General features: G+C 35.7%; 1 protein-coding gene across 1 annotated transcript in view; it reads right to left on the bottom strand.

The window, feature by feature from the left end:
• Positions 1-2,166: 2,166 nt before the first annotated feature.
• The window catches only part of YAF2 (YY1 associated factor 2), a 28,058-nt gene continuing 15,491 nt past the window's right edge, over positions 2,167-14,733 (bottom strand). The window contains exons 3-4 of the mRNA XM_052789372.1: positions 6,248-6,400; positions 2,167-3,603 (exon numbers count right to left, since the gene is read on the bottom strand). Of these exons, the coding sequence (XP_052645332.1) occupies positions 3,366-3,603; positions 6,248-6,400 (391 nt within the window). The 3' untranslated portion in view covers positions 2,167-3,365. The remainder of the gene's footprint in view (positions 3,604-6,247; positions 6,401-14,733) is intronic.

The following is a 14,733-nucleotide window of genomic DNA, read 5'->3' as shown; positions in this document are numbered from 1 at the left end:
AATTATAAAATCAAACCATTTTTAAGATTTTACAATCTATGCCCCAAAACATCAAGTATCTAGAGAAACATATAATAGGTTAAAACTTCAGACATAGTCTTAAATCTCAAGACTTTTAATATCAAGAATTTTAAAATTGATAATGTAATTTGGTTTTTTTTACTACCGCTTCTGTTAGAATCAAGATTTTATATGGCATAATTTAACCTGCTACTAAGTAGAACAACTTTTGTTTATCTCCAATATGTAGACTTAAATTCAGGAAAAAAATGGATCATAGTCTACAACTGTGTATTTGTTCTTTTCCTTATACCACCTATAATTAGTGGCAAAGTTAAGAACTTAAGAACTGAATTATTGTACACTTTATCAATGAACTATTTATACTTCATTTTCCCCCATTTCTCCCCTCTTTTCTTTTCTGAAACCGGACAATCAATCAGCACATAAAGGAACTCATTTACATGGAACACTATCACACTTGTCTTTGTTGGGTCACCATTTCATGAACAACCCAGGATGTATGGCTGTTGAGGACTGGTGCATATATAGATTTAACAAATAACAGTTCTTATGCAGAGAGCAGTCACAGAGAAAAATAGCTAATCAAAACACATTACAACATTAAATTTTCACTTTTTATAAATGGAGTAAAGATGCTTTTAAATATATTTACAGTTAGAAAAAGGACTTAGGATTACTACAAGTCAAAATTATTTAGAAATTATGAAAGTGAAGTTCATTTAAATTATAACATTATGAACAGAGTCAAATGCCACATTCTACTCAGAATTTGTCTACTCTGCTGTCAGTATTGTCACATCCCTTTAATCACAAACAGGCAAAAATTATGTTAACTTTCTTTAATGCCAAAACAGGCATCACTGCAATGTAAACACTGGCAACGTAACAGTTCAGTTAAAACCACCACAGCTCAGTTTCTAGATCCTAGCTGACTTGTGTTGTACCTGTGGTTAGAAACTGCTTTTCTATGTCTTATTCCATAAAGAACAGTGAGACTTTTCTGCATTCTTTTTGATTATAAACATATTTGTACCACATTTTTGAGATTATTCTCTAGAGACAGTTGAATCATAGCAAAATCCACTCCATTCTCCCTTCCTTCCAAACCAAATGGCTACTTATTTCTGAAGATACAAAGAGACCTCTTGTTGGCAGTGCTGGGTGGTTTATTCACATAAAATTAAATGAAAATACGTTTCCCATTTAGTGAACTACTGGTAATAGATTATGATTTGTTTGCAAGGAGTTCTGAAATGTGTTAGCATTCATTACATTTTAAATTAGAAACACATTTCATAAAACATCTTGCGATGAGATTTGCTATCATTAAACTGCTTACTTTAAACAGTTTTAGCTCTCTTGTAATCCATTACATCAGTATATTCCGCAAATAGTCCCACCTAAAAATAAAATATAAAAAATAAAGTTGAGAAGCATGTTATTTTTTCTTTTAAAAACTAGTGTATGTTATTCTGAACACCAGCCCTGCCCCAAAAACATTTAAGAACCTTAAAATGCATCGTTTTACAGATACTAAGATTTGGCCAGGTAACAGCAATGAACAGACATCCTATTTAGTAAGATAAAGCAGAATACATAATGAACAGGTCAGCAGTTATCCATCTGAAATAGCCTATAATTAACATTTGATGTCTAAAAAGTTCAAACAGCAACACCAAGGAATGAGGTATGTATGTTCTCAGATATCACATCAGACTTTCATTTTATGCAACTAACTGTATTTCACAACTAGCATCTTACAAAATAGAACAGTACCATTGTGCCTGTAGAAGTACTGCATTATAAACAGAAAAATACATTACTACAAGAAACCACCAAACATCACAATTGTCAGGGGCTACAAAAATCCATTGTTTTAGCTGTTAAGAAGACATATCATACGTTGGTAATAATTTGGGGCTGGATTCACTACCAAGAAGGTCTATCCAACTTTTACATGGGCTTAAAAATATATTTACTTTGAATGAGAAAGAAAAGAATCACGGGATTTTAAGTGGACTACCTCACTAAAAGGAGCTAAATAGACTTTTGTACTGAACCTGAATCTATAATTTAAAATCTATACATGGATTGTATGTGTGTATCAAAACACTTATTGGTTGTAAACAAAAATGCAAAATCTGTATTCACAAAAATATTTTATTGGTAATTTTACATAATACCAGATGGGATTGTAAATAGTTCTGCTCTGTATCAGTATATTGCTAAGTGCGTAAATGTTGACAGTTTATGCCATAAAGCAGGGTACTGATTTTTTTCATATGATTTATGACATAATATATTCTAATAGGCCAAATCAATATTAAAGAAATTGATTCAGGAACAAGAAATTAATAGTATTGTTATTTCCTTATTCTTGTGCAATATCTGATATTCCTGTAATGAAATGACAAGTGACTACATGACATTAGATAAATCTGGGGCAAGGAAACAGCACTAAGCAGAAGTGAGAACTGCACTTCTGTTATTTTTAAAGCTTTTCCAAACTCTCATATTTCCAAATGTTAGATTCTGCCAAATGCGTCGTCATCTGAGGTTCAGTATTTGTTACACAACATAGAATACCAGTGTACAGTGACAATGTAGTACTTTACCTGAATTGTAAGGTTAACCAATCAATGCTTAGAATGTGTTTTCTATTTTGCTTGTAAACATTACAATAAGTGTTTTAAGTGTGAAAAAATATTGGTAAAACCATCAACATAATTCAGTAACAGTAATCTAGTAAAATGTGTCAAACATTGGCAAAAATTCATACAAATGTTTTATTTAATAACATTTCTCCTATTTAACCACACCAAGTACCAGCAGGTGTTTTTAAGAAGATAATTATTATGAAAATTCTGTTGCAGCAATAGTTGATTAAGTTGATCTTTGACTTGCATACATATAACTATGTTTCACAATTCTCAAATAATACATATTTAGGCAGCTTGAACTATGTTATAAAAATTTAAATTCAGTACATGCCAATAGTAGAGACTCCAAGAGTTGTGTTAGAATTCACTAAACTAAAAGTGAAAATGGACTTACCAATAACACTGCATAATGAACATTCAAACCACATTTTCATGGCACCTTTACACATGAAGATTAAAAAGTTGGTCTGAAAATGCTTCGTAAGCATTTGTAGATTGCATTTAAATTATTGTTTCTACCACTGCACTTTTTTCATTTTTTAAAACTGCATAAATTATGTTCCAGTCAACATACCAATTGTGCATGAATAATCTGTCATGAAAATGTGGTAACAGGTGACAGAACTTATGTATTTGCATGTTTTGAAGAGAAGAGACTAAAGAAACTGGAGAAAATAAACTTTAATGAGATTCCCCATTCAGTGATGACGCTTCTCCTCTGGGTGAAGATGACCTGGACATTCCCCTCTCTGTGTTGTCAGAGCTAGAACCACTCTGACTGTGTTGATCTGCAGAAGCAGCACTGGAAGCAGGTGGTGACTTAGTTTTCTCCTTAAAGTCTGTAATTATGACTGTCAGATCTCCAACGGTAACTTCCAAATGCTGAGCGCTACTTCGATCCACATTTTTCAATCTTGGCCTAAATAAAGCAAATAATCATATTAAAAGCACACACACCATCTTATTATCCTGTCTTCCTCCTGCTTTTTAGGAGCTCTGGAGAACATATATGTGTATATAAGACTGCTATGTGCAACATGTAATAAGTAGGAAAACAATGTACCACAAGTATTTATGGTGGAGTGTTTCCTAGTAAGTTTTAAATAATCTTAGGAGAAGGTAATATGTTCTGTTCAGCTATTTTAATGTAAAAGTTGACCTTATGAATAATGTAACTGTGCAGCAATATGGATGTGTTGCACATGTGACGGTTTTTACTTTTAAATATTAAGTCCTTCTTTTATTGTAGCTACAGAAAGTTATACATTTGATCCAGAGAAGCATCCATCTATGCAGCGGCCTTAAGCAACAATTCTAAGTGGAGAATGATGTTCAATAATGAAGACATCCGTGTCTGTCTTTTGAATTCAACAGCACAGATAGTGTTAACTTGCAGCAGGTATTACTTAAATTTCAAAACCTCACTAGGACTGCTAGTATATAATTTGAACTGGACTTCGTGTTCACAGTATAACTCTGGTATTCCTGGCATATGCTGTGATTTAAATTATGCACAGAGCTGAGTATTACACACAGTGTTGACAGGGCAAGTCTCTTCATCTAGTATTTCAATTGTCTGATTTTCACAACAAAAAGAACCAAAGAACACTTTGACTTACATTTTGCCATCATATTTTTGCCAGCGACAAGCATAAAGTACTTTCAATTTACTACTTTCCTTTGACTACCGTGAAAAAGTGTCACCAGACAGCTGAATTTATACAAGCGGTTATGAACAGCATAGCTTTATGCATTTAACTGACTCCACAGCTTTCACTAGCTCTAGTTGCAATAAAATAAATTGACATCACATGTTAGCAGGTGTGCTAACAGCAAAGCCCTAACCTTTACACTATCATCTGACTTTAAGTAGAATTGGTTCCCAGTCACTTCAGCTGAAACACCTCATGCCTCTCCTCCACTAGAATAGACATAGGCTTTGACATCTTGTTCCCCTGAGGTTGAAGTAGCACGAATGAAGAATTTAAAAGAAAACTGAAAATCTGCTGCTCTGTAACATGGGAATGGACAGAAATATTCAGCATTATCAACCTGTGTAAGTGCCATGCCTGGAGCTTATTCATCATATTGAATGTGCATGCAGATTTTTACAGTTGTTTCCAGCAATAACGTACAAATTTTAAGGGAAAGAGAGAAGGATATCCTTTTCCCAAAGGATACTGAAGAAATCTGCTTAAACTAATCAAGCATTCTTAACTTGCTATCCTACCTAGTCAATCGATTCTGTGAAAAACTGAAGTGTTTCAAGCATTAAAAAAAAAAAAGTAGGCTAGTTATTTCAAATAGCAATTCTTAATGCAAATCTCAACACTTGTACTTCAGTCCAAGATTTTTATTTTAGTTATTTTTTAAATGTTCTCCCTCTTTCCCTACCTCACTTTTGCATTTTTAATATACTATTGCAATTCAACCATCAATATTTCAATTTATAATATTTAATTACCTTAATTAAAACTCACTATGTTAACTTCAAATACTTCATAACTGAAGTACTTCATGAGATAAGCTAGTAAATTTGAGTATTTAAAAAAAAAAAAAGAAAGAAAAAAGAAAGGGAAGGAACATCTCAGTGTCCTTAATCTTAATCATGACTTTCTTAATGACTGTACTCTCTTGACTCTCAATCTCTCCCTGGTTCTGACCCCGATGATCCCATTTCAGACACAAGAGAAGCATCTGCTACTTCTCTGCATAACTAATCTGAAAGGATCTTCCTCGGCTGGACTACTTTGGAGTGCTTCCAAATTTAAAAAAAAAAAAAAAAAATCAATAGTTTCTCCCACATTTGATTAGATTATGTCTTGTATACTTCTCCGCTTTTTTGGCATAGCATTCTTGCCACAGTAACTTTATGCTTAGACTGTGATGATTTAGGGGTTAAACCTGCTGCTTTTGTTTTGCAGTTTGCACCCTCCTTCAACCTGGTCTTACAGCAAGATCAAGGCTTTTACAACTGCTTGTCTGTACTGTAATATTTCATGTTCTCAGTTCTAAAAGTCCAAGGTTTCCTTCAGCATCCCAGATGTAGCACAGAGATTTTTATCACTAGGTAATATACATGCCTTATCCTGTCAAATTAATTTATACCCTAGTTCAGCCTTTCAAAGTTTATTCCAGTTCTGCAAGGATTGCAATAACCATGTTACTTTCCCACTCTGCTGCAGTCTGGTACTGGTTCTCTCCCTCTATTATTTTGCATGAAAACTAGTCACTCTTGCCTCCTCTTTTCCAGAGATTAGTACCACCCATTTGCCTATCTACAGTTTTGTATGGTCTGAGAAATACATATGTAACCCTTAACAAAAACACCCAAGTCTTTCTCTCTATATTCAGCTGGTCTCCATCTTCTGGTCAAAATTACAAACTGCAGATTTTCTTCACATTTAATAGGCATCCTAAACCAGTGAAACTTCACACACATATTTAGCCTTATTGTTGAGTTTGCCACAGCACTTACAAAGCAGTAAAATCACAGAACATTTTCTTATTTTCTTTTCTAAATTATGTTTTACCAATACTGCAAAAGTTTCTAAAATTTTTACCTGGTTTTCTTATGACTGTTCTTTTTGCTTGTTGTTTCCTTTTCACTTTTTTCCTTTTCTACTTTGTCTTTTTTCTCTTTCTTTGATTGTGTAGGGGGCACGAATTGCTGAGGAACCTGTTGTGCAACCAGCTGAGAGACAGGTCGAGGTTTCCTGTGTGCACATATATATAGACACGCATAATGCTTAGACTTTACAAGTCTCAAACTCTCTACATTTCAGTTATTAACATTAACAATCACTATAAAAAGAAATCTTGCTAAAACTTATCTTGCTGCTAATAATTCATTAAAATAGCATACCGAATTTAAACCCATTACAGCCTTTTGTTTCACTTACTTGCATTATCAACAAACGAGATTTTTTTTTTTTGGAGGATTTAGAGACAAGACTTTGCAATGTGCCCTCTTCTCCCAGTGGTCACATCCAGACAGAGACTTACATGGAGTGAACTCCAAAAGATGATGCTTCCAGAGGGAAAACTTTACCACCCACTGCCAGCCCCCTCAAATGATGAAGGGGTCTGTTTTGAGAGTACTCCAATACAGAAGTATACAATCTATACCACAAAAGGAAAAAGCTGACATTTCAGGCATCAGAGCTAAAGCCACTGTTGGCCTTATAGAGTAAAACTTAAGTGTTGACTGGAAAAAAATATACTGCACTAATATTTGTAGGATATAGCTGTCAGAACATACACGCTTTAAAAGCTGGCAACAGAAACTTCCTACCACATTCTATCGGTATACACAGCACAGGCTTCATTTCCAAGTTCTGATCCAAACTAAAAACCAGGGTGAGAAGAGGAACAGCAGGCAAAAGAATTTCCACAGTTTATTATTTTTACATTTTTCTGAAATATTATTTTGAAATGGCTTCATTTTTATTTTATTTTGTACTGGAATACAATGATTCTAATTTGAAATGAAACATTTTACTCTTTCCAATGCAAGTGTATTTCTTTGAGATTTTGGACTTAAGAAATTTCAAGTCATGACATATAAAAAGGAAGGTTCTGTGATTCTGTTAAGACTTTGAAGATGCAAATTTCTTCTCCAAAACAATGTTTACCCTGCCAGGTTCTTGGGTTTTGTTAGTTGGGTTGTGTTGTTGGGGTTTTTTAAGTAGAAAAAGCACAAATTATATATACTGTGATACTCTGAAAATACAAAGCAGTTATTAAAGCAAGAGAAGCTATCAGATCTTACGCATATTTATTTATCCCAACCTACAGGATCACACTAGCAGCACTTCTTGCTTAGGTGAACTGACGAGTAAAACAACAAAAGCAGAAAATCAAGGCAGCTCCCATTAGCTAGTCAGATTTTCAGTAATGATTGCAATAGTTCATGTTACAGAGTGAAAGCCAAGTTACAAGAATCCATAAAGTGTGGGAAAGGCAGTTAATATAAACCAGCTGAGATTTCATGAGTATTCACAGCAAGTTCTTAATGAATTAAAGTAAAAATAAAGACTATTAAAAACATCAACACAATAGAACTGTGGGGTAAAAACTAGACTACTGCGTACCCACTCATGAACTAAGCCCACGCTAACTCATGGAGAGACAAAGATCGGCAATGAATCACTTCACGAAAACTACCCAGCTTGTATCAACTGGCAAGTATATGACTACATGCTTTTCAGGAGAGCACTGCAACTAGGACCTTGGAAAACACACAGTATACAGAGTCCAAAGTGACTCAATGGACTGCAATTGTTTACAGTAACAGAGTACACAGGACACTTTTAAGAAATCTTGTCTCAGAACTGTTTTCACATTTTGTCATGCTAGTTCATAATCAAGCAAGAACCACCAAGGTGTAATTGATGCACAAGCTCATCATTTCAGGTGGAAAACTCTTGTGATATATAAACAAAACTGGTAATCTGTCTTGAATTGAAGAGTGCTCCAGGAGATAGGGATAGAGGGAGTTAACATTTCTAGTTAATGGCCAAGTGACAATCCCGGCATTACTACATAGTGACCTGAGAGCATAATCTGACATGTTACTTATGAAGTAAGACAGCAGTGAACTTCTCAACACAGAATTAATTATTGCCCAGGGCTGTGGACAACACCATGATCATGGAAACTTGTTAAAAAGGAGTAGAGAGGGGAAAAAAATTCCTAGCCAACTATTTTAGGAGTTCTCAATTTGCAACAATTTCAATTCCTGAGGACAAACTAGATAATATCTATTAGAGTACAGCTGGGAAATTAAGCTTAGAACTAGGTCCTAGGTTTAGAACTTCTTTTTCTAATACCATAAAATGAATGAGACTGACAAAAAAGATCTTTGCCACAAGGAACAGAAGTCAGTTAGGACAAAAAAAAAAAAACCCACAGAGAAATCATGTTTGGGAAGATGCACTAAAAATGAATCAAGAAGTTCTATGTGGTTTTGCAGTGACAAGGAATTCCACTCAGTTATTTCATTCCTCCCAATTAAACATCCATCTTTTCATTGTCAATAATTTCCATAGCTATCAGTTATATCTACGTTCTAAAATTTATTATCTGCTTTGTCACTTCCAGATTTCTTAAATGAGGCATTCAGTGTTCTCTATTAAAAATTTGAGAAAAAAATAAATTCACATCTCTCAACACTAAGAGTGTCTGTCAAGCGTTCAATTTTTTTTTCCCAGGTACTCAAAAGGGGCTACTGAACTGCAACCAAGCACTTTACAAGCCATGCAGGCTTCAGGAGATAACTTTACCACTCATGAAGCTTTAACCTGATAGAATTGTTCATGATTTAGCGGTAGCTGAATCATGTCATTCAAGCATGAAGGAATTCATACAGAGAAGGCTTTCTTGCAAGGAAGATAAATGTAAGAAAAACTATTCCTGTAACAGGAAATTGATTTTGATGATTTGCCAAAATATAACATTTTAAATTACTGGTTTTCTAAACCAGTTAGTTAAAGACTCCTTGTAATAGGCTGCTACAGATTAAGTATATACAGACAACATTAACACCGCCTTTTATTTCATTAATATATTTATGGTAATTTGCTTTTTGTGCATATTCAAGAGCACCTGAGCTAACTGGTGTTTAGAAAGAAACTCTATAAACTTCTGCATTATGATTACAAGCATTTTTGCCTCTACTACTGGGAGTGACTTTACAACTGAACAATCCAGAACTACAGGCAGAAACATTCATAAATACAATACACATTGCTTAGCCCCTCAAAATTTTGCATTTTTATCTAGTAATTTCACTTCAGTCATTTTAAGTTGAACACTAATCAAGAGAAGCATACACAATTACAAAAGATAAGAGCACTCAATTCTTTCCAACAGAGGTGAACTTCCTGGCTTGGGCCCTAAGCACTGCAGCCATACCAACAAACTGATTTGCTGAGCTTCCAAAAGATCACTGAGCATCACAGCTCCAAATATTGTGCCTTTCCTTCTCTATCACTTAGTTTTCTTTTTCAACCAGTATTATCTTTCTTCTAAGTTAACATCAGCTGCACTTCTACCTACATTTCTATTCCAACCTCATCCATTATGACTTTATTAATTATCTAATTCCAATGTTGTTTTCAAGGTCCTACATACAAATACTCATACACTTCACAATCTCCTTATTTTTTAAAGGAAAACTAACATTTTATTTTTTTTTAAATCCAACAGACAGTAATACAAACATTCAAGGATACAGTTTTTGTCTTCCCTACAATTCTCATTAATGCTAAACGACAAGGATGTCATAATTTTAACTCTATTCTTGTTGCAGGATATGACTACATTTTATCTCACAGGATTTGATCTAGCTGCTGGTTTAGAGGGTATATTTACAGACGCTGCAGAGACTTGTCTATTTAGGTTTTGTGTGCAGAAACTCATTCAACGCTGATGCTCTCAAAGGGAGCAAATATTAATACTGAGAAGGATGAACTAGTTTTCGTTGCTGGCATTCTTAAAAAGAAAAAGCTTTATAGCATAGCAATTTACATGCCTAGAGATGAAAAATACTCATTCAAGAATACACACAGTGCACTAGACCAAATGATATCTGGAACTTTTGCCCTGAGTCATCTCCCTCTCCCAGAGCTCACCACAATACCTTACTGCTCATAAGTCATTTTGGACATCTCACAGCAGTACATGCTTCCTTAATTTCCCTCACCTGGTATTCAACAATCATCTACGTAAAAAGGATTTTGACCAATTTGATATGGTGAATAACTTGGTCTCATTAAAACAAAGCAGGTCCATTTTGAAAACAGAAATAAGAAAAACAACAACAAAAAAAATCTATGTACAATACTACTAATAAAAATATGCCGCAGAAGTACAGTAAACCCTCAGTTGCCTGAGTTGTGCATCAAACATGCAGACAACCAAACTGGCATAATGCTGAGGGATCTTGGGGTCTGGCTGAATTTATTTAATTTATACAGAGCACAACTACATTTGCACAGTGCTGCTTCTACAGCCATCATGAGTCCATGAAGCAGTCTAATGTCTCCTGCACTACTCGGAGTATAAGCTCAAATTCTGACAGACCTGAGCTACTTATCTGTCAGACCAGCTCTAGGGTCCATCCGCTACAGTCTGGAAACAAAGAGCATGATGTGGACAACCGTGACAGTTTTTCCATGAACCAACCGCAAATCTACCGACATCTCAAGCGAGTCCTTCGTCAGCATGATGCACCCCTGTGTGCAGGGTTCAGAGAAGATTCATCCATTTGGTGCTGCATATCCTGAATACGCAGAGCCAACCAAGTAAGACTGCCAAGCAGCACACTGTGCAGCCAAGCAAGTAAGACTGCTGAGAAGCACAGCGCAGAGACATCAACAGTCCAACAGAGCAGCGAACACCTTACCTTTGATTCAGTGTGAGCCATGCTGGACTTGGACTGGTCCACACAGAACCAGTACCCGTATCCTCCCAGTACCCACAGGTCGCAGAACATAACCTATGCTTTTCTATAAGAAAGCTAGATGCTATAATTAAATCTCAGTGCTGAACACATACATCTTTTCAACCTGTTGTGGGAAAACATCTATAACACACAGTTTACAGAGTTCAGATATTCTGAAGAATAGGAAACATTCTCAAAGGCACACTCTTTCTTGAAGCTAAGTAGTATTAAAATTACGATTTCCCAATCTTAACAGAACAGGTCTAAACTAAGGAAATTCTGTCACCTCAGCTTTCAATCAAGCTGAAAGATGTTCTTCAACAGATAACCTGGATACAGAATAATATCTGACAAGCAGAGCTTCCATTCTAATATGATCCTTTCCTTCCCTTTCCTCTTTTCAAGTCCATCCACCTCCTGGCTTCAATTCAGACAAAAAGCCCTTGCTGGAGGCTTATCCTGTCTGGAGCGGCAAATTACCTATTTTGTAAAGCAAGTACCACATGCAACATATCTAAAAACTTTTAGAATACCACATGCTAAGCCAGGTATTTAAGTCTGCTGTTGAGCTCTGGTCACTTTACTTGCCACATTTTTCCTCCAATAACTACAGCAATATTCTAGTCCAGTTTTACTCGCCTATCAATGAGCTGATACAATTCTGTTTTCAAATTCCTCTTAACTCCCTGGTTTCCTATGAAATTATACACATCTTGCCCCATCCTAGAAATCAGGAAGGAATTGCCTGTGAAACCCTGTTTCTACAGAAGGATATTATGTAGTAGCTGCCCAATATGGTATTGACCTATTTTTGGTTCATGGACTCGAGTATCTCTTCCAGATACTAAGAAGCTACCTTTTGAACAACAGAAGGATTCAATGAAACAGGCAATATGTTCGCACTGTCAAATAGAACAGGTAACTATTATACACCAGGAAACATTTATTCATCAGAACAGTTCAAGCTTTCAGGCTGATCAGCAGTTATCTCCTATCATATTTTCATTCCCAGAAAAGACCAACTCCTGAGGAAAACAAAGCCTGTGGTATTTCTTCAAAATTCTTCACCTGCTTTTATGTAGAATATCTACACGGTATCCCTTACATTCCATAATTTCAACTTTGCACATGAATTTTCTCCTTTCCTCCACTGTAAAAGATCATCACTTCTTAAAAAAAAAAAAAAAAAAAAAAGGTTTCAGAGACTTAAAGAGGTTTTATTCAAAGGCACCCCTAATCCTTAAGCAGTACCATTTATCTAAACTTCTCTTCCCTGCAGGGAAACACTGACCTTTTGTTCAAGAGAGCCTATTCAATCCTCAAGAAAGGAGAGGTTAGAAATATCTGGAACAGAAACCTCACTGATTTTGCCTTGCCCTTGGTCACAGAATCCTTTCCTCAAAAATGAAAAATCCACATTATTCTTTAAATACAAAGTATTCTTCCCTTTCAGGTGATTCAGGAGGATGGAATAAATGCTTCCAAGTTAATGGAAGTTCCCAAATCTTCTACTCCTTGTTGCTTTAAGGCCCTCACTGCAGAGGACTCAAGTAATGAGTCTAGCGTGGTTTTGAACATCAGCTTCATTCACACTTCTGCAACCTGTTCTGTCCCACCAGCAAGGCATGGTAGAACTCATTCTTTGGAAACCAGTAATCTAGTCAGTCAGTGCCCTGAATTTCACTCTCCAGGGTTTTCCAAGAATTATCAAAATCGCTACTGCCAAAAGGTCTTACAAGCAGTAACTAATCCATTTATACAAGTCATCTTTGGTCAAACTTGCAAAGCTGATTGCTAAAGAATAGGATCGGTACAAAAAAAAAAAAAAACAACAAAAAAAACGAAGAAATGCTTTGGCCTTTACAAACTCCACACACAGGTTTTTTTATGATGTCTCCTTGGGAAAGTCTTGGAGCTTATTCCAAAAGCTGCATTATAGACACAGGGTATGCTGATACACTATGGATTAAACCCAGAACACTTGTGTCAGTTCTTACTAAGGTAGTAGAAACTCTAAAAATCAAAGTCAGGTATTCCCAATTAAGTATCTTCAGGCAATGCATACAAGAACAAGCTCAGTCAGCTTCTAGGAAAAAATACATAGAACTAATCACTAGGCATTGAAGTCAGTCAGTTCCTCAAACCACTGCAAGTTTTCCTGTATTCCACTTTCTTCTTCATTTACTACTTATGAAGGACAACTGCTTAAAAAGAAACCTTCCCAGAATTACACACTTCTGACAGTCACAAAGGAATATGACTACTAGTGTATCATCATGACAATGCCTCCACTGTCTGATTAATACCACTTTGATCTTTCCTTCTATCTTTATATATACAAGCTTCTGCAACTTCTGCTTTAAGTCATGCCGAAATGCAGCTTGTTCCTATTTGGATAGCTACAAATTTTTGTTCAAGCACTCATCCTTACTTTAATTACAGAAGCTTTTCTTTCATTTACCTATAATTACACTGCTTGCTTCTTTTGACAGCTCTGTTGTTCCCCAACTTCTGTATAAAATGTGTCCCATGGATCTTTAGAAATACAAGTAAAGTATCATGGATCAGCTGATATGCAGTAACCAGCTATGTGCACTCTTAAGCCACTGCAAATGCTCGGCAACTTTGGACAGAAAACAATTTTACTGTGGAGCCTCCCTGCAGGCAGTTCTGACAACAAGGTGATGCACAGAAACATGTTATATTACTGTAACAATTCAAACAGTATTAAAATTTTAAGACATTTTTCAAAATTACTGCCAAATGCAAGTAAAGCATTTAACTCGTTCTTCTCAAATTCAAAACTAGTTCCTTCCCCACAGGCTGACCTTCTACTCAAGTAACTATATGATACTTCAAAGATTAATCACTCTTCCTATGTTTTTCGCAAACCCACCATATCCACTAGTATTCATACTTAAAATCTTCTTGGTTTTGACCCAAACTATACACTCTTCTACACTATCCCCAGTATGATGACATCTTATTTTTAAGGTATTCAACCATGCTAGAAGGTTCAGACACATCAAATATAGATTTACACTGCCTACAAGACTGATAAATAAGTTGGATACCTGAAAACAGCATACAACTTACAGTAATAAATACCATGTTGTAAAAATACTGTTACCATGACGCAACTAATTTCTACTTTAATTGTGCCTTGTTGTCCTCCCTCCAACCCACCTCTTTTGGCGGGGGGGGGGGGCTGTCTTCCTTTTGAAATGCAAGCTTTTAGAAGCTGCTATCAAACTCTTCCAAGCTTACTCTGCACCAAATCTAAAATTTCTCACTTCATGGCAAACCTACAAAAGTTCTGTGTATTTTGTTCACCTAGAAGTTACCATAGATTTACACCGTTATGAAAGAAATGGTATTCCTCCCTCTCTAGTGCCCTGCAGACTTGCCTATCTCCTTTCCATCTGCTACTGTGGGGCTTCTGTGTCTGACCGAGCTGACTGAGTTAAGATACTCAGTATTTTTTTCAAATGGAACTCCTCCTCCACCAGCTTTTGCTATTCCCTCATCCAGCAAGGATTTCAGAAATGCCTTGTTAACATGCCTGAGTTTTTCCAACCTTCAATTCTTTTAGAATTTGGTAGC

This window comes from Harpia harpyja, chromosome 6 (genome assembly GCF_026419915.1).
Source record: "Harpia harpyja isolate bHarHar1 chromosome 6, bHarHar1 primary haplotype, whole genome shotgun sequence".
NCBI classification, from domain to species: Eukaryota; Metazoa; Chordata; class Aves; order Accipitriformes; family Accipitridae; genus Harpia; species Harpia harpyja.
The sequence above is the reverse complement of the archived record's forward strand: the minus strand, read 5'-3'. Positions and strand labels throughout refer to the sequence as shown.